Source organism: Penicillium chermesinum (assembly GCF_028974085.1).
Source record: "Penicillium chermesinum strain IBT 19713 chromosome Unknown utg000005l:1.0-4115287.0:1.0-4118363.0, whole genome shotgun sequence".
NCBI classification, from domain to species: Eukaryota; Fungi; Ascomycota; class Eurotiomycetes; order Eurotiales; family Aspergillaceae; genus Penicillium; species Penicillium chermesinum.
The window spans coordinates 3,618,793-3,643,376 of NW_026695315.1; the positions used below are offsets into that span (position 1 = coordinate 3,618,793).

At 52.8% G+C, this 24,584-nt stretch overlaps 10 protein-coding genes across 10 annotated transcripts; 3 read left to right on the forward strand and 7 right to left on the reverse strand.

Annotated features, from left to right (window-relative positions):
- Positions 1 to 685, forward strand: N7468_007547 (uncharacterized protein; the record flags this gene model as incomplete). Its single annotated transcript, XM_058476843.1, has 3 exons — positions 1 to 118; positions 176 to 402; positions 440 to 685. 3 exons carry the CDS (start codon positions 1 to 3, stop codon positions 683 to 685), a joined length of 591 nt encoding a protein of 196 aa, XP_058329733.1.
- Positions 686 to 1,566: 881 nt separating this feature from the next.
- Positions 1,567 to 2,394, forward strand: N7468_007548 (nucleotide diphosphatase; the record flags this gene model as incomplete). Its single annotated transcript, XM_058476844.1, has 1 exon — positions 1,567 to 2,394. The coding sequence occupies one exon, from the start codon at positions 1,567 to 1,569 to the stop codon at positions 2,392 to 2,394; it is 828 nt and encodes a 275-aa protein (XP_058329734.1).
- A 399-nt stretch (positions 2,395 to 2,793) lies between these two features.
- Positions 2,794 to 3,689, reverse strand: N7468_007549 (CybS family protein; the record flags this gene model as incomplete). Its single annotated transcript, XM_058476845.1, has 5 exons — positions 2,794 to 2,959; positions 3,028 to 3,147; positions 3,222 to 3,288; positions 3,428 to 3,445; positions 3,548 to 3,689. The coding sequence occupies 5 exons, from the start codon at positions 3,687 to 3,689 to the stop codon at positions 2,794 to 2,796; spliced, it is 513 nt and encodes a 170-aa protein (XP_058329735.1).
- A 496-nt stretch (positions 3,690 to 4,185) lies between these two features.
- On the reverse strand, positions 4,186 to 5,216 carry N7468_007550 (MDR family NADP-dependent oxidoreductase; the record flags this gene model as incomplete). Its single annotated transcript, XM_058476846.1, has 2 exons — positions 4,186 to 4,770; positions 4,809 to 5,216. 2 exons carry the CDS (start codon positions 5,214 to 5,216, stop codon positions 4,186 to 4,188), a joined length of 993 nt encoding a protein of 330 aa, XP_058329736.1.
- A 430-nt stretch (positions 5,217 to 5,646) lies between these two features.
- N7468_007551 (uncharacterized protein) lies at positions 5,647 to 5,928 on the reverse strand (the record flags this gene model as incomplete). The annotated part of the gene is made up of 1 exon (XM_058476847.1): positions 5,647 to 5,928. The coding sequence occupies one exon, from the start codon at positions 5,926 to 5,928 to the stop codon at positions 5,647 to 5,649; it is 282 nt and encodes a 93-aa protein (XP_058329737.1).
- A 382-nt stretch (positions 5,929 to 6,310) lies between these two features.
- N7468_007552 (NAD(P)/FAD-dependent oxidoreductase) lies at positions 6,311 to 7,345 on the reverse strand (the record flags this gene model as incomplete). The annotated part of the gene is made up of 1 exon (XM_058476848.1): positions 6,311 to 7,345. One exon carries the CDS (start codon positions 7,343 to 7,345, stop codon positions 6,311 to 6,313), a length of 1,035 nt encoding a protein of 344 aa, XP_058329738.1.
- A 2,452-nt stretch (positions 7,346 to 9,797) lies between these two features.
- On the forward strand, positions 9,798 to 11,919 carry helA (putative DEAD box RNA helicase HelA; the record flags this gene model as incomplete). The annotated part of the gene is made up of 2 exons (XM_058476849.1): positions 9,798 to 10,159; positions 10,221 to 11,919. 2 exons carry the CDS (start codon positions 9,798 to 9,800, stop codon positions 11,917 to 11,919), a joined length of 2,061 nt encoding a protein of 686 aa, XP_058329739.1.
- A 694-nt stretch (positions 11,920 to 12,613) lies between these two features.
- On the reverse strand, positions 12,614 to 14,330 carry adB (adenylosuccinate synthase ADE12; the record flags this gene model as incomplete). The annotated part of the gene is made up of 3 exons (XM_058476850.1): positions 12,614 to 13,324; positions 13,433 to 13,884; positions 14,099 to 14,330. 3 exons carry the CDS (start codon positions 14,328 to 14,330, stop codon positions 12,614 to 12,616), a joined length of 1,395 nt encoding a protein of 464 aa, XP_058329740.1.
- Positions 14,331 to 15,503: 1,173 nt separating this feature from the next.
- N7468_007555 (uncharacterized protein) lies at positions 15,504 to 18,472 on the reverse strand (the record flags this gene model as incomplete). Its single annotated transcript, XM_058476851.1, has 5 exons — positions 15,504 to 16,218; positions 16,285 to 16,899; positions 16,977 to 17,745; positions 17,828 to 18,307; positions 18,376 to 18,472. The coding sequence occupies 5 exons, from the start codon at positions 18,470 to 18,472 to the stop codon at positions 15,504 to 15,506; spliced, it is 2,676 nt and encodes an 891-aa protein (XP_058329741.1).
- Positions 18,473 to 20,117: 1,645 nt separating this feature from the next.
- N7468_007556 (Zn(II)2Cys6 transcription factor) lies at positions 20,118 to 23,310 on the reverse strand (the record flags this gene model as incomplete). The annotated part of the gene is made up of 5 exons (XM_058476852.1): positions 20,118 to 20,556; positions 20,613 to 21,001; positions 21,056 to 21,108; positions 21,160 to 22,553; positions 22,607 to 23,310. The coding sequence occupies 5 exons, from the start codon at positions 23,308 to 23,310 to the stop codon at positions 20,118 to 20,120; spliced, it is 2,979 nt and encodes a 992-aa protein (XP_058329742.1).
- Between the last annotated feature and the right edge of the window lie 1,274 nt (positions 23,311 to 24,584).

Consider the following 24,584-nt stretch of genomic DNA (forward strand, 5'->3'; position numbering starts at 1 on the left):
ATGTCCCACGAGGCATTGTATGGGACCTGTTCCTGCGGTCGCAATCACTACAGGGTCTCAATTCCAGATGATGTGACAGAGCATGCACACGTATACTTCGATAGCAGTCGGGACAACCGTTCGTAGCCATCCCTCTTTCCTGTGTCGTCGGTACCGGCTAACATATTTTGCGCAGGTCGGCTTTATGGCACACCTTTAACCGCTTGGCTACGAGTGCCATTGGATTGGTACGAATCATATACAACATCCTTCTTCCCGGATGAAACCCACTCATCAATCCGCCGTGCATTCGCGCCTCCTCATGCCCCGGAGACACGCCGTATCTTCTGTGGATTCTGCGGCACGCCGCTCACATTCTGGACCGAAGAGCCTCGAGAAGAAGCAGAATTCCTATCCATATCGGTGGGAAGTTTGCTGGGTGATCACCAGCGGGCTTTAGAGGATCTCAACCTGCTCCCGGGGGGACTCCGACGAGGACGATACACCTGTCGCCACTGACAGCTCTAGTCTCACACCATCGCTCGGTTCCTCATCTATCATTGTTCCTTCACGCGAAGAGGCACCGGCGCTCTCGCGGAACATCAGAAGTGGAACATTGAATGGCATTCCCTGGTTCGAGGAGATGGTGGAGGGGCAGTCGTCTGGGCCGAGTAATGAAATCGAAACGAGGGAAGGGGGTGAGTAAAGACAACACAACCTCATTCGAGTGGGAAATCAGCGAGTGGTATGACGATGGTACTCCCTCGATCAGACCGGAGGACTCTGAATCCGGCAGTAAGTCTACTGGCAAGAGAAGGCGCGTCCAGTAGTTTTTGGGAGGCCCAAGAGAAAATGCGAATCATCAACTAGCTAGGCGCAGGAATGGGAATCATACTCAATGTCAAATTTTTCTATTTCAACTTCCATATTGGACGAATGCTTGTGATGGCATCTTTGTTCCGGGGCTTTAGTCACTCTCGTTGAACGAGTCTTAGGCGCACTGATCTTGCGAAGTCTCAAAAACTGTCAGACAGGTGACCTTACGGCCTGGGTGATCTCGAACCGTATGTAACTATCCCCTAAGAAGCACGTAGCATTACATTGGGTGGATTCTGATACCACATTTGAATAACTCCCAGTTCAAGTTGCTGTGCTACTTTTGAACTTCCAAGGAGGTAGCCTGATATCAACTAAGACTCAAGTCTGGAACTGGTGTATAGTGTCCCTTAGGTAGCAGGTAGCAGGTAGCATGGATGAGAGTAGTACTAACCGCGGCACCTCCCTATATCTTGATATATCCGAGTCCCTGCACGGGTCCTTCTAGACCATGGCGCAACCGTGGAAGTCCGACACCGAAGAGTTTTCATCAGCAAAAATGCCCTGAAAGCGGGATTTCTATGCTGGAAATAACATAATTCTTGCAACACCAATTTTTCCACCACGCTCCAGTGCTTGCCATCGTTCGCTTACCCAATCGGGAGTCCGACTCAGTGGGGAAACCGACATTTTATCGCCATGCATCTTCCAAAAAGATCTCAGTAACAAACCTCCCTTTCCCAATTTCCCTAAACACCCGATTCTCCGAAGATGTCAGATTCCAAAACACACCTCCTCGGAAACGAGGACCCAATCGACCCCCCACCGGCCTACGACTCAACCACAGGCAAACCCATGCGCGGGCTCCTTCCCCGCCCACCACCACTATCACTCCCATACCTGAACGACCTGCGCACCAAGCGCGTGATCCTAGCCTCCCAATCCCCTCGCCGCCGCCAAATTATGTCCTATCTGGGTCTCCCCAACCTCGAAATCATCCCCTCCAACGCAGAGGAAGACCTCCCCAAGTCGCTCGGCCCATTCGAGTACGTCCTCGCAACCGCCACCAAGAAAGCGCAGGCCGTCTACGCCCAGGAAGCCGATAACGAGGAACGGGGCGAGCCAGCCCTCATCCTCGCCGCAGACACCATCGTCGTCGACTTGCAGGCCGGCGCGATCCTCGAGAAACCCCGCTCCGAGGCGCACCACCTGGCTATGCTGCGCGGGCTGCGGGACGCGGGGACCCACAAGGTGTTCACGGCGCTGGTGGCGATGGCGCCGTTGGCCTCGGCGAGGGTGCCTGGGTATGCGATCGAGACGGTGGTTGAGGAGACCGATGTGCGGTTTGATCCCGAGGTGAGCGATGAATTGATTACGGCGTATGTGCGGACGCGCGAGGGCGCGGACAAGGCGGGAGGGTACGGGTTGCAGGGATTAGGGTCGATTCTGGTGGAGAAGATTGATGGAAGTTATGATAATGTGATCGGGATGCCGCTTAAAGCTACCTTGAAACTGATTGAAAAGGTTTTGGCGAAGGCGGATGACGAAGGGTCTTTGCCGGATGATATGGTGGGGTCGGAGGGTGAGGATGATATGTGATGGGAGGAGCGGGGAAGGGCAAGGCTACTTTGGCTGCTCGTTCAAGTTGGAGTTGGTGGGTTCCCAATAGATTCGGACTTAAAACGCATCGAGTCTGCGGCCTCCGGGGCGGGGGTGTTTCCTGACTATGAGCTTGTATAGCGAATGTTCGCCTCTGCATAGATGGCAGATTATACCCCAAAAACATAGATCATTTGACTGCTTATCAAATTTCTGGCCTATGGTCTCGGATTGGAACCTTGGATATGTAGAAAGTAGAGACTCGAAGGAAACACTTGTATATTGAAATTGAGCACAGGTCATCGGGCGAGACAAATGAAATTGTGCAAGGACTATACATAGGCGAAACACCTGGAAACAGAATAAAAGAACCCAAACCCCTTTTTCCAATCGAATCGTCTATGCCGTCCAGATGCGGCGCAGGGCCTCCGTGATACCGACATCATTTGTCTCAAACTCGTAGAGACCGACCGCAGTGGTCAGAGTGAAGCCACGAAGCAGCCACTTGAGAAGGGCGTGAGTCTTGGGGACACGCTGGGGGCGGAAGTAATCGGTGATGGAGGCACTAGTGGTGTGTGAGTATGGAAACCATTACATGTCATAGGTCATTGCTTCCGCCGGGGGGTGTCTTACTCAAAACCAATGTGGGAGTGAACGACGAGAAGACTGCAGAGAACGGCGTCCATGACAGGGTTAAGGGAGCCGGCAGCGAAGGGTGCAATGCTGAGAGGAACCAGGCCAACACAGACGGCTCTGCGGAATACAAGTCAGTATCAGAGCAAGTGTGACAAGCAGTATAGCGCGCTGCGCTGCTCGATGCGACGAACCTCTCGAAAGTCCAGTGGTAGCTGCCGTGGACGGGGCTTGGCTTAGGGAGGGGAGCGGGGTCGTTCACTGTGGTCTTGTGTTAATATCCAATAACGGCTGCATCATACCCACGCTTGCAAGTAACAAACGTCGTGGGCTTATATCTCCAAGTCGATTTGGAAGAACAGGATGGAAGCGGAGACCAAAAGAAGCGGATTGGACGTACTGGTTCCCTCAATAGATTCTGGAAAGCATGGAATAGTCAGAAAATATGCTCAAACGCCATAGATCTCCAGTCGCGAGACCACCATGGCCAGCAACCGGTCCAACAAGGGTCTCAACTTACGCGGCAACGGGGGCAGGATCTGCTTGCGGGCGGAGGCGTGGAAGTTGACGGCCTGCGACACGCCGACATTCTGGCGCAGGAGAAGCGACCGGGTGGACGCAGGGGTCTGTCGCAGCAGCGACGGGCGCATGATCGAAGCCATTGTGACGGGGAGAGGTGAGGAGGGCGGCGAGGGTTGTCAACTCTACAGGATGAAGGTGGTGACCTCGGGTGTCTGATTCGTGGATGACATAACGCGCACGCTGATTGGCTGCCGGGTTTGCCCGAGTTCCCGATGCAAGAACACTTTTGCCGGGCTCGTTCAACATGTGCGTCGCGCTGCTTGGATGGGCTCGTGGGGGACTAAATCAGGGCACTGGAGTGCTGGCTCTGGTGCTACAGTCCTACGGCGACGACACCGATCTCCTCGACAGACCAAGTCGATACTTGAGCTCATGTTATCCGCGAAGCGGCATCTTACTGTATCGGCATTTGAATCCGCCATAACCGAGGCTACAATAGAGGGATCGCAGTACAGTGTCATCTTGTCATCTTGACGTTTCATTCATCGCTGTTGATCATTTTTGAGTAGGCTAACTATCGTAGGCTAGCTTTTATCGTCCTTAAGGTATTATCCATTTTTCAATCCATTCCTCATCCTAGAACTTCAGCACAGCCTTGCCGAAGTTCTTGCCAGTGAAGATGCCGATCAGACCATCTGCAGCATTATCAATGCCATCAGTTTGGTGAAGCCGGACCTTGAATGAGCCATCCTTGATCCACTTAGCGACGTTCTCCTGGTGAGCCTTCACATGCAGAGGGCCCATGTCCGGATCAAACACAATGAAGCCGCGAACGGTCAATCGCTTGGTCAGGACGTTGGAAATGTTGGTGATGGGGTATGGTGCGGAGTTGTACTCGGAGATCAGACCGCAAAGAACAACACGTCCCCATTGCCTCAAGGAATCCAGTGCTGCCTCCATGTGCTCACCACCCACGTTCTCGTAGTAGATGTCGATGCCCTCGGGGGCGAGGCGCTTCAGAGCATCGGCAGGCTTCTCCTTCTTGTAGTTGAAGCCAGCATCGAAGCCCAAGTCCTTAAGGATGAAGTCAAGCTTCTCGTCCGATCCTACAGACCCAATGACGCGGAGTCCCTCGTGCTTGGCCAGTTGGCCGACAATCTGGCCCACAGCACCACTGGCGGCAGAGACAAAGATAGTCTCGCCCTTCTTGGGCTTGCCGATCTCGTACAGAGAAGAGTAGGCGGTAAGCCCGGGCATACCAATGGGCCCAGGAAGACACGGATGTCCTCCAGGCCTAGTGGGTTCTCGAGCTTTTTAATTCCAGCAACAGCCTTGTCGTCCAGAGCAACGAATTGTTGCAATGGCAGTTGGCCAATCACAAGGTCACCCTCCTTGAAACCGGCATTGTCGGACTTGAGGACCTTGCCGATCACGTCGTTCACGACGGGCTTGTTGAGAGTGAAGGGTGGAGCGTAGGATTTGATTTCTGGGTTGCGCATGCGGCCGCGCATGTACGGGTCAAAACTGGCGTAAAGAGACTCGAGGACCACGCCGTTCTTAGGAGTGGCAACAGAGCTGTCGTAGCTGATCTCTTCAATGACAAGATCCTGTCCCGCGACGGGGTAGCCCTGAGGAACCTTCTTAAAGACGAGCGCTTTGTTCACCATGACGGCGGTAATGTGTAGGATGTGTTTAGAGGGGCCTTTCGATTGGACGGGGTGCGAAGGTGAAGTCAACGTGGAGGCGAGGTAGCACAGCTTCTTATATCGCTACAAGGCGAAGAGGCAAGCGGGGCATCTACCCATCGAAGTTTCCAAAGATGTCCACAAATATGTCCATTGAATCAGAATTATAAATCAAGGCGTCATCCGATGTGACGTGCCGCCACTCAGAGCGGGTAGTGGAGCTGTTGAAGCTGGAACACTTATACCTTGACCAATGAAGTCATCAAAGAGATTAAGTGCTTACAAGGAGGCATAGCGCAGTTCGGCCCCGATCAACTCAACCACTTCTCGTTGTCTAGCATATGTAGTCAGAAGATAAGCCATCACCTCATTCCTTCACGTCCTCAAAAACTCGGCGACTTTTTTCGTGGAGCTACTGTGGGACCCGGAGTCGGAGGAACCGGAACTGCACACACATTGGGTACATCAGTCCGTCGGATATGCCCTGTTCTGGGTGGGAAACCGTTCTCAAAGCAAATCCCCTCCCGCCCAACAGCCGTTGATTTCTCAGCACGGAGGACACTACCGATTCAGGAATTGCAGCGGGACGCTTGGTATGGAAGTGCGTATCCATATTATCATCAGTCCAGCGGATAGAATTAATGTGGAGTGTTCTCTGCCGGGTTCTGCTGCAGAATACGACAGGATGAATCATGGTGCCAATATTTTGGATAAACGTGAACTAGCATGATATGAGCAGACAATAAAATCCCGTTCGACAACAGATCCGATCGGGCGCTGATGCATACAAGGAGCCAATCCAATTGCCTGCGAGGGCGAGTATTCTAGACGGCAACGAAATCTTCCGAAGTGCTGATTTGAGGTATCGATAGTGGGAATCATGAAGAACGCTCATAAAATAACATTAGACAACAACTCCAGTGACCCAGGTTGGCACCTTTAAGCCTTTCCAGCTAGGATACCGGGGGCCTTGGAAACGAAAAAGTCTTTCGCCTTGATCATCCTTACCATAAAATTGAACATGACAAACCCGAAAATCTGCCCCGTGCCTCCGGACTCGCCAATGGGCACTACCATCAGCATGCTCTCCCCTGGTCATAGGACTTTCGGTCGGTCTTGCCTTCAATATCCGACTTGATGTTGGCCGCGGCAGCACGTGCTTGCTCAACAGCCTTAAAACTGAGACGCATGGAGTTGGTGGTGATATCCCCGGCCGCATAGATTGACAGAGGGGTCGAGTTCTCCGGCGACAGCACCCGCATCTCTTTGTCAACTTTAACCCATCCATCCTCATCCAGGAAAGCAGGAGGAACGAACTGGCTGTTGGGCTCACAACCGGTGGTAGGGATATACATATCTGCGGTGAGTTCATGACCAGAGCTCAGTTTGATGGCCCACGGCTTCGAATCGCCCTCGCCATTGGCCTTGGCGTCCGTGACGCGGGAAGCAGTGATGATAGAGACCCGCTTAGCCTGCAACTGTTTCTCGGCGGCCTGGCTAGCAGACTCTTTGAGCATCGGCAAGACGCGGTCGGTTGCAGTCACAAGGGTGATCGAAACACTCCGGCCGTCTGCTGCTGCTGCCTCAGCCAGCTCGCCGGCCAACTCCACGCCGACAGGTCCAGCGCCTCCGATCACGATGTTCTGGGCTTTTGCGATGTGATCCTGAGCTGTCTGAATGGCCTCTTCCAAGTTGTTGTAGTTCGTTGGCTTGAATGGAATCGCCAGACCGGTGATCTGGCCGGTAGTCGCGGGGGTGCTGGCGCCCGATGCGATGAGGAGGTAATCGAATGGGATCGTTTTGGTATCGTCGCTGTCGCTCAGGGTGAGCGAGACCGTCTTTGACTCGGCATTGATAGCAGTGGCAGTGCCAAGAATGAACTCGAACGACTCAGCCGGGTACTGAGCGAAAGCATCCTTGATTGGGAGGAGATACTGCTGGGACTCGAAGGCGGCTGGTTTAGTAACGATGCGCGGCGCGGCGATGTTCCAGAAGAAGGTAGGGGACGGGTTGATCAGCACCACTTTTACGCCAGCCACAGCAAGCAACGGATGGGCGGCAGTCAAGCCCGCGACGGAGCCACCGATGATCACAACTGTGGTAGAAGCCATGGTAGAATGCGATACTGTGTGAAGTTGGGCAGCGAGTTGGAAAAATTGGGGCAGATCTTACCTTTTTATAGAAGCGCCGCAAAATGGGGTCAGGGCCCGGACCCGGGGTGGATCTTGGGGCCCCGGTCATGCATCTAAAAAACAACATATGGATAGGGGAGATAGATACCAGCATGTATTGGACCTTGGGAACGTATATTTGGCAGCCAACTGCCCTGTTAGCTTGATCTCTTTGATTATGGCTTACTATCCTGGTCGCATTGCCAACGGCACCAACTGTAGGGCTACATTTTGCTGTTATTCGACGGCGCCACCGGTCGGCCCTGCAGTCTCCGCTGTGAGCACCAATGAAACAGGGGGTCCCTGCGCTGGAAACGTCTTGTACATCGTGTACTAGTAGGGGAAACTTCCTAGTGGGCCGTTACGTATGCTCCCTCGGCCAACCCATTCCTGTGCTTCTTGAGATAAAGTTGAATAGCGAGTTCGCCGTCGAAATTCAAACCCGAATAAGCACTTTGTTAGCGTCGTCAGCGTCGCGCATATTAGCACGACAGTACTCTTTCCTTCGAGGCTACGATTTGACAGATTCCTTGACACCTCTCAATGCTCAGAGAAACATGGTCAGTCATGTCATACCATTAGATACTTGTAAGTGTAGGACAAGGCTAAGGCGTACTCCCTATTTGGGCAATCCCGCCTCCGCAGAACGGGCACCGCCAATCCGCCAGCCACCATTGTGGACCACGGCGGTTTCCCCCTACTTAACGACCACAAATTCATGCCATTACTTCCATTACACTTCTAGCAGTGCAGTGTTCATCTGATGATGATTTACCCTAATTCGAAACGACAACATTACAAAAATGACGAGCTAATCCACCGTAAAGGGCAACTTTTATCATGACAACATCGCCCTTTACAGGGACAGACAACATACTAGAGGTTCTCATTGGAGGAAAAAGACTGTCGATATTACTCACAGCAGGCGCAATGACCGGTCTCGTGGCACGAACTCTCACAGAAGTCGACAGACGTCGCTATTTGGTACAGTCCAAAAAAGAGGCAATAGAGGTGGAGAAGTACGGTGTTCAGTGTACGCCATATGCGATCTCTGAATGGCATTTAAACTTCACTAGTATGTGTTGTTTGGCATTGTAGACTACGCTTATCAAATCCCTATTATAATTTCTGTATTCCATGGACTAATGATGCCATGGTGGATGCTTCTGTCTACCACTATATTATTCGCCGTTCGAATAGGCGAGTAGCTGGCCGTAGAATAAGTTCAATTTGCCCAGGCAAGGATGCCTCTCCCAGGTACATCGCCACTGAGGGTTTCTCGCTCTGTCCTGTAGAAACCAAAGAAATCTAGAAAGACAAGGTCCCAGTAACTGGGCATATTTGCCCTGGGAGCTCAAGGGAGCTCATCTGTATTTGACTTCTTCTTCCTCGAGCTACATAACAGGGGCCGATCTTATTATTAACGGAGGTTATACTGTATCTTAGGGCCACTATTTGTTTTGAGAAATGCTGGCGCAATCATATCTTCATTGGGACTCGGTGATTACGAGCTAGGTAGTTTGCATTAGATACTCTTACAGTGCCCAGGTTGACTGCATCCTCCATGCTTGATCCCAACTCGAAGATTTAGATGCTGTCATGTTTCGAGAGACTCACGCTATTATTGTCAAGGACAGAGCGCCAATATCTGAAGGATAATTTAAACGTATCAGATAGAGGGGACAAATGCCGATTGCTGACCACAGAACACCAAGTGCGGACAGACGAAACTCGCTGCGGCAAGAACCACTAACAATTCCTTCATTGATAAATACTGCCGAAGTACTAATACCAGCACTAGTGGATGACTTGATGTAGAGAAACTAAGTTCATGAGGATGAAGGAACTAGAGAAAGAAAGCTCTCATCCGCCTGAGGCAAGCCATGCTATAGACCCCAGGGCCCATGGCCCCCTTTTACAACAGACCTTACTGCCACTGGCGAGCCTGTCCAGCCCCGTGACCTAAACAGAGGTGAGGCTATAATAAATAGATTCTGCAGCCCTTCGTCCTTCGGGACATATGGTCGAATGAAAAAATACAGAGAAGATTAGCATTAAGGATGACACGCTCAATCAAAGAGAAGCTACCAGGTTTTTTTTTCCTTTCCTGAAGCTTCAATGAGGTACAAGATCATTATTGAAGCCATAAGGCGTCTGTTCGAATCCTAGTTCGCAGGATCATCAATAATAACCTGCGCTTTTTTTATGCACATAGCCCTGCACATCTATTGCAGTACAATCAGGTGATCTCTGATTGGCGGCCTGAGGCCCGGTGATACGCGTCCCCTTTATCGATAAGGTTCACGTGACACGTGTTGCGTTTTTTTGGTCTGGTTTTTCCGCAAAAAAAAGTCGCCTCTGACCATCGAGCATTATTTTTATCTTTCCAATCATGTTCGGTGTTGCTCGTCGTTTCGGCCTTTCGCGGGCACTGCAGGTATCTGCACCGCGTGCCTTGTCTACTGGTACAAGATGGACTCCCCAGTTGTCCAAGTTCCAATCTCCTCTTGCACGATCAACTTTCCCGAGCCGATCTTTCCAGACCTCCTTTCCGGCACTGAGCCAAGCGGCGGAGGCTGTCGCCCAAGACATCCCTGTGGCAGCTTCTGAATACATTACCGAATTTCACCAACTGGCAGAGCGGGAGCTCATCAGCCCCAATGTCGTGCGTAACATCACTGAACGCATGGGTCTCTCGACTATGACCCCGGTCCAGTCACAGACTTTGAACATCATGCTCAAAGGCGAAGATGTGTAAGTACATCTGTTATGCTCATAATCAAGGATGAAGAGTTTCTAACAAATCGCCCTCCAGCTTGGCCCATGCGAAAACAGGCACTGGCAAGACGCTCGCTTTCCTGCTCCCAACCGTTCAGAATATTCTCAACGACCCAAAAATCCAAGAAGATATCTCCAACTCTAATCGGCTCCGCGATCGGAAACTCCGCTCCTCGTCTGCTGATATCCGTGCCCTGATCATTTCTCCTACGCGGGAGCTTGCGGAGCAGATCGCCAAGGAAGCTGAAAAGGTAGTCTATGGAACAGGCCTCAGGGTGCAGACTGCAGTTGGTGGTACCGCGAAGCGTGAAGGATTGCGAAGGATCCAGCGAGAGGGTTGCCATCTTCTGATTGGTACCCCCAGCCGTCTTAAGGACATCCTTTCTGATCCCTACAGCGGCGTGACGGCCCCTAACTTGAACACGTTGATCTTTGACGAGGCCGATCGTCTGTTGGACCAAGGATTTGCTGATGAAATCAGTGAAATCGAGTCTTTGCTCCCTGATCCCTCCAAGGTTGATCGCCAGAGCCTTATGTTCTCGGCCACCATCCCCAAGGAGGTCATCAACATGGTGGAGCGCACAATGAAGCCCGACTACCAATATGTCAAGACCGTCCGCGATGACGAGGTCCCCACGCATATGACTGTCCCACAGAACCTGGTCTACCTGCGCGGCTACGAGAACGCTCTCCCTGCTGTTTTTGACCTCGCTCGGCAATACCAGGCGCGCCAGGCCGCCGACTCGAACCTGCGGCCATTCAAGGCCATCCTCTACTTGAATGCGACCTTGGATGTTCAGCTTGCCTACCAAGCCTTCAGAGCCCTCCCCCGCCAGAACTTCAACGGGGAGCCTCCCCAGCGTCCTTTGGGTCGCCTTCGCATGTTCGATATCCACTCTCGTCTCAGTCAGGCGCAACGCACATGGTCTTCTGACAGCTTCCGCAAGGCGGAAGAGGCCATTCTCTTCTCCTCTGATGTCACGGCTCGTGGTATGGACTTTCCAGATGTCACCCACGTCATCCAATTGGGAATTCCCCGTGACCGCGAGACTTACATCCACCGACTGGGTCGAACCGCACGCGCCAATAAATCTGGTGAAGGCTGGCTGTTGATTCACCGAGGTGAGATGGATGCGTTTGAAGAAAAGCTGTATGATCTTCCCTTGAACGAGAACACCGGAGCTATTCCTGCTGCGACCTTCGACATGACGAATGCAGGCGATGGCCCAGTGCCCGAAGCCGTTAGCTCTTTGAAAGCGGCCATGGAGCTCGTCCCACAGAACGTCAAGGAAGACGCTTACCGGGCCCAGCTTGGAGCCTCCCTCAGCAACTTCTACAGCAAAAAGATTGGCATCAAGGTTCTCAACAACCAAGCTATTCACGGATGGGGTATGGAGACCCCTCCCACCATTAGCCACAAGACCGCTACTTCTGCCGGTCTCACCCGTGTTCCCGGTGTCAATATCGGCCATGTCGAGCGCCCGCGTCGAGAGGACAAGTTCGGTGGTGGCCGATCTGGTGGCGATCGGTTCGGCGGCGACAAATTTGGAGATCGATCTTTCAGAAGATCCGATCGCAGATCTAGGGACGATCACGATGGATCTTCTTTCGGCTTCAGACCTTCCAACTTCTCTGGACGCGAGCGTTCCGACGGACCTCCTCGCCGCCGTTTCATGGAATCTACCACTCGCACCTCCCCTCCGGGCCGTCGTCGCGTCGACGACTGGGACTTTTGATCGTCGGAGCCGGGGCTGGTGGGCACAATCTGAGCATCGCTGCATCCACTGAATGACTTTAGAAACCGCATGTCTCGCACCATTGTTCTTGAGATCTGGTCGAGCTACTGATTGCATTGGGAGGCGTTCCTTGTTCCTATGCCTGTATTTCTATCGATGTACCATATCTTGTTCTTTCCTCATCTTCAGGCATACGTCTTCTCTCCTCATGTCTTATACTATTGCTATTTTGGATAGATACCTCCTTGGAAAACTCTATAATACCTTGTACCAATTCGTCCAATAAATATCTCATCATCATATTCTCGATGCTCTGTAGCCTCGTTCGATAAGGGTTCTGCAGATTAGAAACTCCGTGGAAACAGTTGAACTTTACATCCCAATGGCATCAAGGCACATCCACCTCTTCACCGGAAAACCGCTCATGATCCAAGGACAGATGCTGGTTGATCTCTATAACTAATCCTATTTTTGAGGAGAATATGTAACAACTCATCCAAGATGTAAGCCGTATATGATACCCATGTATTGCAACCGGAAGAAAAATAAACAAACCGTAAAGACAAGGAAAAATCTGCCATAAAAAAAAAAGAGCAGACATACTTACAACAAAGCAAAGCGACAAGAGAGAGCTAAGACCGAAATCGCAGCCCTCATCTCAACACTTCAACTTTTCTCTCTCTTCTTTTATCTTTCACTTGCGGGCAATCATGTGCTCACGCGCGGGGCCCGTGCCAATCCATTTCACAGGAACACCACCGATTTCCTTCTCGATGAACTCGATGTATGCACGAGCATTAGGGGGCAGATCCTCGTAGCGGGTAATACCCATAGTGTTGCTCTTCCAGCCTGGCAGCGTGACATACTCCACGGTCAGCTTGTCCAGGATGGTCGGATCAGCGGGGAACGAGCCCGTCGTGCGCTTTCCGTCCGGCAGCACGTAAGCCACGCCAACCTTGATCTCATCAAAGTCATCCAGCACATCGAGCTTCGTCAGGTTCAGCGCCGTGTAGTGGTTGATCGCGTTCGAGTAGCGCGCGAGCACGAGATCCAGCCAGCCGCACCGACGCTTGCGGCCGGTTGTGACGCCGAATTCGCGGCCCACGGCTTGTAATTTCTCGCCGTCGGCGTTGAGCTGTTCGCTGGGGAAGGGCCCGGAGCCGACGCGGGTGGTATAGGCTTTGATGACACCGATCACGGACTTGATGCTTGTGGGGTTCAAGGCGAGCGCTTGCACGGCGCCGCCGAGGCCAGTCGAAGAAGAGGTCACAAAGGGGTAGGTGCCGTGATCGAGGTCGAGCATGAGGGCGTTGGCGCCTTCTACGAGGGTGTTGGGGGAGTTTTGGTGCTTCTGCAGGAACTCGAGTTGGTCGACGATGAAGGGCTTGAGCTTGACGCGGTATTCCTGGAGCATCGATTGTTAGAACATAATGCGGCTTGTTCGCTTCAAGGTATAGGGTGATGTCGCTCCGTGGAGGATGTGCCCTTTTGAGCACGTTCCGTTCAGACGTACCTTGAATCGGGCAATCTCATCTTCGACGCTGTAGTCAAGCTCGCCAAAACGAGCACGGTATCCTCGGTCCAGAGTACGCAGCTTGCGCTCGAAGGTTTCCTCGTCCAGGATTTCACCCACACGCACACCGCGGCGTGCGGCCTTGTCGCTGTAGCAGGGTCCGATGCCCTTCCCGGTGGTGCCGACCTTGCGGCCACCCAGGCCAGCCTCCTCAAGACCATCGACCACGGAGTGCAGGTCGAAGCAGACGTGCGCACGGTCAGATACAAAAACGCGCTGGCCGGCGGTGCTGAGGCCCTTGGTTTCGAGATGTGCGAGCTCCTTAAAAAAGCTGGGGACGTGGAAGACGGTACCGGCGCCGATAAGGTTGATACATGAGGGCGAGACGAGGCCTGAAGGCAGGATGTGGAAGTCGTAGGTTACGTTGTCGTGGACGATGGTGTGTCCGGCGTCTAGAAAAAGAAAATCATGAGTCAGTATGCTGCGATGGAAGCTGGCCAGGCAATGAGAAGACAGAGGATCGATCCGCGGGGGCTTGGGCACATCGCTTGAGAAAACAAGCGCTTGAATCTGGTCCAAACCGGAATTCTGTGTAAAACACCCCGGAGTCCCATATTCCATCTGTCCGGGCCCTCTAGATCAAAGATCAATGCATGTCACACGTACTGTGGCCACCAGCTGCACGAGCGCAGAGCGTCGCCTTCTGCGACAGCATGTCGGTAATCTTCCCCTTTCCTATGAACATATTCGAATTAGCGCTGGGTCTCTCTGAGTTGCCGCATATCCATTTTTCTTTTTTGCCCCAGAACGGGACTGCGGGATTGAAACCCCCAGATACGCGGGGTGGAAACAGCGCACCTTCATCTCCCCATTGACTGCCGAGAACTATGGTCACCATTGTTGCTGTTGTGTATAAAACGGAGCAATTGCAGGTGGAGAATTTGCAATTGAGAGTGCTTAGTGGGGGGAGTTTGAGGGAAGAGAATGGCCGACTTCGGATGGCGGGGCAGATGCTTTTGGCGGGCGCGGGTTAGTCCGGTGGAATCGACCGCAGGAAGTTTTGGGTTGGCCAGAGCAAGCACAAAGGGTGCAAATTTAAGTGCGATACAGGATGCTGGGAACAATTTGCCCATCTAATTATAAGTTCCATCCATGGATTCTTTCTGCTCAATGACTCAGACTGGGTCGTCCACAATTTGCCAGGGTTCGCTGCCTTAGTGCCTCGTGACTCAGGTTCTACACCGGGGCCCGAATGCTGCCACGGACAATATAATCTTGATGTGGCTATTCTAGCAGCTCTCCGTTTAGACACTCTCGACAGATATATGTAGTCCGGATTCACCCGAGAACGCCTCGCCTATCCCCGGGCGTGTGAGGTAGCCGTTCTTGCATCGATGGGCCAAAGCGGCTCTGCCATGCCTGAGAAATAGAAAAGAGATCTAGCTTCCCAGGTCTTCTGGATGGAGAATTGGACCTGAGCAATTTGAAGTAAGTTCTATAGAATATCTATCTCTCCTAATCAGCTATACGTAAATAAGCAACACTTACAGGACCTAGGTACACTGGCTCGAGGCTTATGGACTAGTCACCATGGGAATGTATACAGCAATCTGCTCTTGATCTCGGCTCGCTCGCCCTTGTTACGAGTTCACAGGGAAAGCCGGAATGGCGAACAGAGCGTACTTGATAACATGGGCGTAGAGAGTGCGTCGATCACTTCCAAGTATTGTGAAGTAGTTCCTTCTGATCGGTTTCCGAGGTCACGCTATTGCGAAAGATATCAAGCTTACCAGGGTCACAACTGTTCGGCTACCGTACCCTGAGACCGTTGCCCACAATATGAAAATACGCAGGGGGCCCATAAGCCCCAGTACGGTAGAGCACATCTTAAACATGTATAAAAAAAGCCCGAATCATTATCTATGAGGTGCAATCATATCCAGGGTATTCCACAAACTCCTTGCCAAATGCTGATCAAAAGCCATGCCCCTCGTAATCCTGTAGCGATCCCCCCGAATGCCGACATCACCTAGCCACCACAAAGACTCATCGCTCGCTTAAATTAAACAGATTATACCACCTTCCCGCCATTCCGAATCCATTCACGCAGGCGCCCCAGATCCATGATGCAATCGCGGTGCCCTTCGCACGCCACCTCCCAGTGCTTGCGTACCTGGTTATCCTCTTCGATACCGCGCAGATAGGCGCTGAAGCCCCCCTTGGGGACATTGGGGACAAGCTCGTCGCTCTCGCCCGGGTCTGCGTCTTGGACACCGCTCCTGTCGGTATCTGTGTCGTCTTCCCCGTTGATATGTAAACGGGTGGAGTCCCCGACAGCACTGATCCAGCCCGGTGAAAGTCCCGTCTCGTTTGCCTCTTGTCTGGTGTTGAAATGGAGTAGCATTCGCTGATTGAATTTGTTCCATTCGTGCATGTACGCGCTCATTGCCGACACGTAGTATTGCCACTTGTCACGTGGCAAGACAAAGATATTGGAGCCTGGCTGCGAGAGGACGGGAGATGGTGCCTTGGGGCGCTTGGGTGGATTTGGTACGTCGAGCTTGCGTGGGCGGATCTGGCTCGTGGTGTTCCGTCGAGCGCGGGACTCGAAGGGCAGGTGGGTTTGCATATCGGCCAAGTCGTCGATGCCTCCATTGTTCGTGTTGGTGAACGGTGCCGTTTTGCGGATATTGTCAAAGTCAAAAGTGGGGGGGGTAACCCTCTGGCTTCGGCTTGGAGTTGGATTGAGTTGACGGCTGCGGTTTTGGGCTTGGCGGCTGGGGGTCCTTGTCCGCAGCGGCATGAGCGTTCAAGTCTGGATAATTTGCGGAGCTATCGCCCCTTCCTGGCACGGGACCAGACGCCACTGGGCCAGACATGAAAGGGATGTCTTCGTCAATATCCATCGCTTCTGCATCGAGTGCTGATTGGGTTCGTTGGGCGGTGCGTGAGGGCTTTGGCTCTGACCATGTCCATCAACCGTGTGATGTTCCTCGTCGACCTCTGCCGTTACGCTTGGTTGCTGGGGTGTGCTTCGTAGCTTGCTAGCTGGCCTCGTGGGTCTCTTTGGGCTGCGAGACGGCGGGGGATTCGTTGGTTGGCGATTCTGGTCAGTATCAGGAATGTTCCATGACATAGAGCGTAGTTGTTCAGACCACTGATCTGCGGAGAATTTCGCTTGAGCAAACTGGGTAGGTGGTTGCTGAGGCGTGCTGGAAGAGCTGGAGCCGGCACGATTGGACCCGGAAGAGCCACCTGATCCCATTGATTCAGCCGACCCATTGTGAGGTTGTGCTGATGCACGGTTCTGCCTCGACCGTCGCAGTGCTTCCTTTTCTTTAGCGGCGGCTCCCATGAAATCAAACTTTTCGAAGTGCTCTCTCCAGTCCTCGGCGGAGAACTTTTTGTGCAGACCGTTCAAGTCGCTAGAGCTGCGTCGTTCGAATGTTTGTCTTTCCTCGTCATTTCTGTTATGAGTAGTACTTTTCCGATTGGGCACGTTAGCGCAGGGATAATTGCTTGGGCTCATCTGGATTGGTCTTACCGAGTGGAGAAGCCTTGATGCTGGTCCGGTTGTTGCGGGCGATTGGAGCCTCGAGTAAAGGCAGCACTGTCCGAATTGTGTCCTTGATATTCATAATCGTCGTCAGTATCAGAGACTAAGTCTTCGAATCCGCGGAGGACCGGACGCGTGCGAAAATTCATTTGCGGCAGAGTTGGCGCTAGACCAAAGCTTTGTCGTTCTGAATGGGTACAAGAGCTCTTACCGGTTCCAGAGCTAGAGTCGTCACCTCTATAGAAGTCGGAAAACTTTTGATGAGGCCGGAGTCGACTCTTAGGGACTGCCTTGGGTTTAGGTTGACTGGAATTCGAACGGAGTATCTCATCATCGGTGTCGGGCTCGCTTGAACTTGTAGATGAGGCAGGCGAGATATCTGGTCTCCTCCTGACCTTTGGGCTTGCGCTACGGTGCCTACCAGATTCGGCGTAGACAGGGCTAGGCGGGGTAGTCTTTGAATTCGATGCACGGTAGGACCCCGAAGGCGTACGCATAGTCGATGATCGTCCAAGACCTGCACTCGAGAAGAAAGTTTTCTCGCCTCCCGTTGCAGCGTATCGGCTGCTTGCCCGTTCAAAATCATCGCCATACCTGCCCGGCTCGGGGGCAGTGGGCTTCTTTGCAGTGGGCGGCGGCGCAGATTCAAAATACATACTACTTGGGCGGTCACTTCGAGTACTGGTGTAGGCTGACGTATTGGCAGCCGGTGGTTCATCTCCACCAGGGGTCCCGGGGGGCAAATCCCTGTCTCCGCCTGGGGGAATTGGGACTTGGCGGGTTCTGTGCCCTCACATTCTCCCTGAAATATTCGTAGGCGGATTTTGGTCGAGGATTACCAAAGGGCGCGTTCTGTTGCCGCGGTGTAGTACCGGGGGTGGGTGTTGCACGCCCAGTTTGCGGATCAAAGGACTGCCATTTGGAAGAAGGGTTAGATCCCCTCATGCCCGAGAATCCTTTAAACGCGTCTGCTCTTGTTTGCGCCTCGTCTTGCGTCTTCCATTGCTGGGGGCCCGCGCGTGCATGAGCTGAATATCGTTGTGCTCCTGTCGAGGCCCCGTTCGGAGTCCACGCGGAGCTATATGGTGGTGCTTTCGGCTTCTGTGGCTTTGGCGCAGCTGTTGGAGGAGGCGGTTTGCGCTGGGGAGCTGACTTTGGAGGGCCGTAAACCTTGCCGTACCCTGCACGTAGTCGATCTGTATCGTATTTCAGACGTTGTTGGGGGTCACTGAGGATCTCGTGGGCAGCTTGGATAGCTTGGAATTTGGCGTTGAACTCTTGTTCCTTGCCAGGGTTTCTGTCGGGGTGGCATTTGAGTGCTATCGGCGTAACCCATGGTTAGCGGGTTTTCCTTTGCGCGTATACGCGTCAGAGACTCGTCAGGTACCTAATCTTCTGAACTGCTTTTTGATGTCATCAGCCTCCGCGCTGGGGCCGAGCCCCAGCTCGGCATAGTAATCCCTCCGTACGTCCGCTTTCACCATGTTGATCCGATTGTAGTGACGAGCTGAAGAGTCCAAGTAATTTCAAAGAACATAATCGATAGTCAAGGCGAGAGCGATATGCATGATCTGTTCTTAAATTTTGCCAGCAACATACGTCCCACGTTCGTCTGTCTGGAGATCAGGAATCCTAGATCGCAGTATCACTCTCTACGCGTTCTTTTTGGTGGGCTGGGGATCGGAGGTTTGTCTTGGGGACTGTTCGAGGAGTACGTATCGGCGGCTGTCGGTTGCCTGCAGGGGACCGCGGCAGGGCTGATCTGATCAGCTGTGGATTTCGCTAAGACAGACGGAGATGTTTGTTTGGGACATGCGACGAAAGGACATAGTCCGTCGATCTCAGGGCAAGGGGGAACGATGGAGCTGGGAGGATAGAGGGGCGGATAGGTTCGTGGGCACCTGATGCTGGAGTTAGGCAGTTGTAGTTGGGTCCAAGCGCCAGATCGAAGGGGTCCAGAAGCCAGGCACGCAGGGCGTTCGAGGTTGGGTCGCGGTGGGGAGGAGGGAAAAAAAAGCGGGCATGTTTGTTTGGGTTTGGTGCCCAAGGCACTCCCTGCCCCGTATTGGTAGGGGGCGAAGATTGGGGAAATTGGGGATGTCCGGCATTAGATCGATGTCAGTATGCACCTAACAGCAAAAGAGCCAAGAAATACACCTGATGAGAGGAATCAGCTTCAGTATCATTCCTTGTGAAACCAACTGCGTGCGCTCTTCTACTGTACACGGATCCGGGCTACAAAGTATACTTAGCCCTATTGAGGGCTATTCTCAGGTTGTACACGCCATAGGAGAAGAGCTCAAGTAATTCGTTGTAGCTGGGCTAAGGGTTGAGTTTACAATAAGCTCACAGGACTATGGGAACTAGGTGCGAGAAAATGCGAAATTTTATGAACAAGAGGCTAATTCACCGATGGGTACAGTCCCGAGTCTTTCTTGCAGATGGAAGACCCGTCGAATGAGTCGCAGGAAGTCAAAGCCGCCATGAGCGCCTATGAAATCTTGCGTATTGCACCTGGACTGATCGATAGCGCTTCTTACTGGTGCCAGGGTAGATAGAATAGAATGCACATGGCCCTATTGCATTTTCGTCGAAGGATTTTAGACGTTTGAACATCGCAGAGAATCGCACAGAGGTGGGCTTTAGGGTTGAAGGGGTAAGTTATGAATCGGACGGTAGGTAGGTAGGAAATACGCCTTGCTCCTTTTCAGGTTATTCTTTTCTTTCCTGCCTTGTTTGGCCTGGAGGGGAAAAGGGGTGTACAGTATTCACATCATCCATGGATGCTGTTAATTGGATTGAAAGCTGGATATGCAAGTTTTGAGATAGTCAATTGGAGTGTATAGATATCGAATATAAATGGTATCCCGGCTCAAAAGCAATCGGAAAAAGAAGCAGCAGATACGATGAAAATTGTCCACGGAAATAAGACCTAGCCTGCAGCTTGAAAATGTAAACCCGCGCTGGTGTAAAAAAGCAAATCCGGACAAGAGGGTAACAAGGGGGGGGGGGGTAAGTGCAGAGACAAGGATCAAATGTACCTGCAAGGAAAGGGAAGAAGCAGCGGAAATATCAAGCCAGCTAAGTCAAAGGTAGTGCGCTGAGAGAAAATAATCAAGAAGCAGATACTCAAGCATCGCCGCCAGATGCGCCAGGTCCAGACCCGCCAAAGAAATATCCTTCTAAGAGATCATAATTTGGATTTTCACTCCAATCATGCTGGAAATCCATAGCCATGCCGAATCCCAAATCAATGCCCACGTTTTGACCAAGGTTTGGCATCGACGCCATGTTATAGTCTGCATTTAGATCTGCGTTCATGGTTCGATTCTCCTGGTCGCCGGATGTGAAGTCTAAGAAGTCGAGAGAAAGTCCGTGCTGACCTTCGGGGTCAGTTGGCACCACAGGGCGCGGCCTGTTTGCAGAAGAGCCTGGAGAGCCGCCACTCTGCTGTGGCGAGGTTGCATAGTAGAATTGAGGAACGGATTGTTGTTGGGGCGATCCAGGGTTCTCGTATTTGAGAAGTACTCCATAGACGGAGTACGCTGGCCATATGGCCGAGTAGGGTCTTCCGGTGCGAATCCAGGGGCTATGGGATCCGCTTGGTCCGGCCGGACAGCGTACGGATGCGTGCCCTGTCTGCTATCAGGATGTGGACGTTCAGCCAAAGGATTATCGCTGAAGAGATCCGCTAAATTCATGTCAAACTTAGGAACCGGTCGCGAGGGCCGGCTTTGTGTAATGCGCCGTCCTTGAGCATATCCGGGCCGTTGCCGCTGATCAGCCTGCTGGCGACGACCAGGATGAAGAGACCCTGGTACATGGGATCTAGTGGCCCCACGGGTCATGTCAACCTGTGATCCGAACCCGGTTGTTGATAAGCACATCTGGACGGTGGCCTTAGACATTCGCTCGAACGCATCGCGGCAGGCCTCAGCTGGAGGGCACTTGTGCATCAAATCGCCCAATACCGATGTTGCCGCGAGAACCGTAAAATCTACCTCATCAAGGGTCTATAAAGCGTCCGTTAGCACTGGGCTGAGAATATCTGCAACATGTTTGCCTACCAAGCGACTGCGAACAAGCGGCGAGTGCCAGATGGCATATAAGAAAGAGATGCCTGATAATGCATTAGATTTCACGCAATAAGAAACGAGCCAGGGGAACATACCAGCCATAAAGGTATGGTGGGTAGCGAGATACGTGTAGTTCACAAGCCGCACCCGATGAAGCTGTCGATAGATTCGAATCACCTTCTGACCAGCCTCCGCAACATTGAGATAGACCTGGTCTTCGTCGTCACCTTCATCAAAGTTGGAAAATGAAGGGCTGGACACATCATCAGCAGGAGTCAGTTCCCCGGCTAACTCAGCAGGCACCGTCAAGCTCTGCTGGTAAAGGAGAATAATAGCTTGCCAATAATTCAATTCCAACAGCTCAATGGAAAACCGCACACCTGTATCGGCGCGCGTTGGGGCAGTCTCTTTCCACTCCACCAAGCGACGATGTACATCATGACGCCAGGATCGGAAAGAATCGAATCCCTGGAGGAAGGGGGAGGTGAGCTCGGCATGGGGAAGGATGACCGCGCTATTTGGTGCTCGGCTTCGCACGGCTCGCGTTTGCTGGTACTGCAGCACGTCGTGGATTTCCGACTGTAAGAGGCGGAGTTTAAAATAGTGGAAGCCAACATGCTTGTAGGAAGGAGCGCCGTCAGGGGGCGTCAGCAAACCGGATTTAGTGATGTACTTGTCGTCCGCCATCGATGGGAACTCTGTGCTGATCGCCTGGTCATTGATGCCAAATGGCCGTCCCACACAGGTCGCCACCAGTCGATCGAAACTATACACACACCACCAAAGTCGGCGGCGAAGGTCACGCACCCATTCGCGGCGTCCGCGCTCATGCGCATCAATGCGGGGCTGTATTTGGTTCCCGTCTTTTGAAGACTCGAAGCCGACGCCGTCTTCGTAGTGAAGACCCAAATCAACGGCCAGGCGCATCGCCACACCAACAATATACCACAGACCCGGGGCAACTGGTCTTAACAGCGCAAAGCTCGCCAAGAGAAGAACAGCCTGGAGCTCTTCCAGTCCACCGAAGCCTTCACTTGACGAAGAGCCTAGGAAAGACTCCAGATGGACGATTGCGGATGCATGGTATTCCTCTGGTTGGAACTGATGGCTTGATAGCCTTGGTCTCTTGCTTGTAGAAGAGGATCCCTCACGGCCAGCAACACCTTCATCATCCGAGCTCGGCGGCTTATCATCGAAGATAATTCCCGCGCCAATAGCAAATACGATATTCAGTATGTAGAGAGCTCGCGGAGACCGATTCTTCTCATCCAGCGTATACGATTTATCCAGGAGCTCCATGAACTCGCCCCGGTGCAGAATGGGCATCTGTGGATTCGCATGCTCGAAGTAGAGCTCAACCAATCGATCCGCCAGCTCCCTATCCGGGAACGACGCACGTTTCATCATCGGCTTCGTCTGCAGCCCAAAGAACGAATCACGCATCGTGCTCGCACCAGGCCCCGGCGCCGCGGTCTGCGGCAACCGCTCGCTGGTGCGAATCGGCGCACGCTCAGGCAAATTCCCCGGCAGCGAGCTCCGTACAGCGGCGAAAACGACCCGAGCAAAGGAAATCCCCGACGTCGATCCCAGATACCGAGGATCCGATGTTCCTGCACAGAGACCATACCGATATTCGACACCAAGTTATGCAAACGCCAGTTTTCCTCGCTCCTTGGATCGTCGCTGTCGGCAGGGACCGCAGTCTCGCCTTCTCCGCGCTGTTCGGGCTCGTCTTTCAGTTTGGATGTCTGCCATTGCGATTTCTCTTGGTTTTCGGTTTGGCCATTGCCGGCCTCGCTGCCTGCCTCGGTCTTCACGGCATCCTCCTCGTCAAAGGCTACGGCCCGTTTGAACGCGATATTGTGCTCGGCTAGTTGCTTTTCGAGATACGCCACCCGGGTCTCTAAGAAATAAACGTAGCTGCGTGGGATCTCGCGCTTGGTGATGGGGTCGTAGCCGACGCAGCGCACGCCGGCTTTTTCGCACGACTGGCATCGCGGGAGGCGCTGGTCGCAGCGGTTCTTCCGGAGGCGGCAGCGATTACAGGCTGATACATTACGAAAGGAGGATGAGGCGGCCGAGGAGGCGAGAGTCGCGGTTAAGTTAGGGGGGGTGGACGGGAGGGCGGAGGGGTTCTGGGTATCACGCGAGGGGTTGGAATTGGCGGGGTCGGGTTCGGCTGGAGGGGTGCCGGAAGGATGAGGTCTCTTTTTCGAGGCGGCCGAGGGCGAGGGCAGGTTAGGCATTTTGAGGCAGGAAGGGCCGTTGACATACGGTCATCTCTTGGGTGTCGGCGGAGATAGCGGTCGGGAATAGCGGTTTAGTTCCCGGAGCGGGGGCAGCATTCATGATAAGATCGGATTCGTTGGAAGCTGTTGGCAGAGGAGGGGGGAAAAGAGAGAGAGAGAGGCCGTTCTAGCTGAAGGCTTTGACCAAGAGCGCTCTCGCGAAATGCGCTACGGAAAAAGAGGATCTTCCGAAAGTGGGCAACGCCCCAAGGTCTGGAGTAGATAATGAGAAGGTCGTCGCGGCAGCCGCGGAAATTGCAGTCGAAACAAGCTTGGAAGGGAACTGAGATCAACGTGTCACTGCGGAATCGAGGAGAGTCGCACTTTGACACCTGATAAGAGTGTGGAGTACCAACGTTCGGGTAGAGAAATTAGGTTACGCTTCTGAGCACAAGAGTTGCCCTCGGAAATGGAGAAGACGTACCCCAGGTTATCCATTTGATCCACGCTCAAGCCCCAACAAGCGGGAAGGTCATATCGAAATAGGGAAAGGCTCGATCGGCCCTGCAAGTCACATCTGTATGTAGACTCGAGTGGAGGTTTCCGCTGAAAGAGGCCTGTCATTGGTAGCAGTGTGGGGGGGGATTCAACGAGTCCGGGGGAGGAGCAGGATGATAAAACACGCGGGCACACGTCAGGTCTATATATGCAACAACTGTAGGTACGATCAGTAGTGCCCCTAGGCTGATCCACCTGCATTGGCGGCAACTCGAAGGTGCTCCAAGGGTCTCTCTCCCCACTACTCGCGGTGGTCAGAGGGGTGGTCAGATGGGCTGTGGAGTTGGTGCTCTTGGCCTGCAGGCTTAATTTATTTAGACCGGGGCTTCTAACGTTACAGGGTGGAGTCACATAGATCAAGATGACGGCTCTTCATTGGAATCAAGTCCATGAGTCTGTCTAACTGAAGATCTGTAGATCTTCGAAACGAAGATGAATAAAAGGGGATAGCACAAATCGCGAAAAAAGCAGACAAAAGACCTCCCAGATGCATGAGTATCATCATAGTGTAACCAACCCTGTTAATGCTCCGCCAACAAAAATGAAAACAAGAAAAAGATGGCAGAAATCCTCCAGCCCCCAAATAATATGCGGTTTTTGTTTTCTTGTGCAATGCATCCAATCTATGTTAAATGCGCCGATGCCAGACCCCAATGACCGAAAGTGGAAGGAAAGAAAAGAAATAAAAGAAGGGGGGGAAAGGCAGAAGAGAAATCATGGACAAGCTAAGGTAT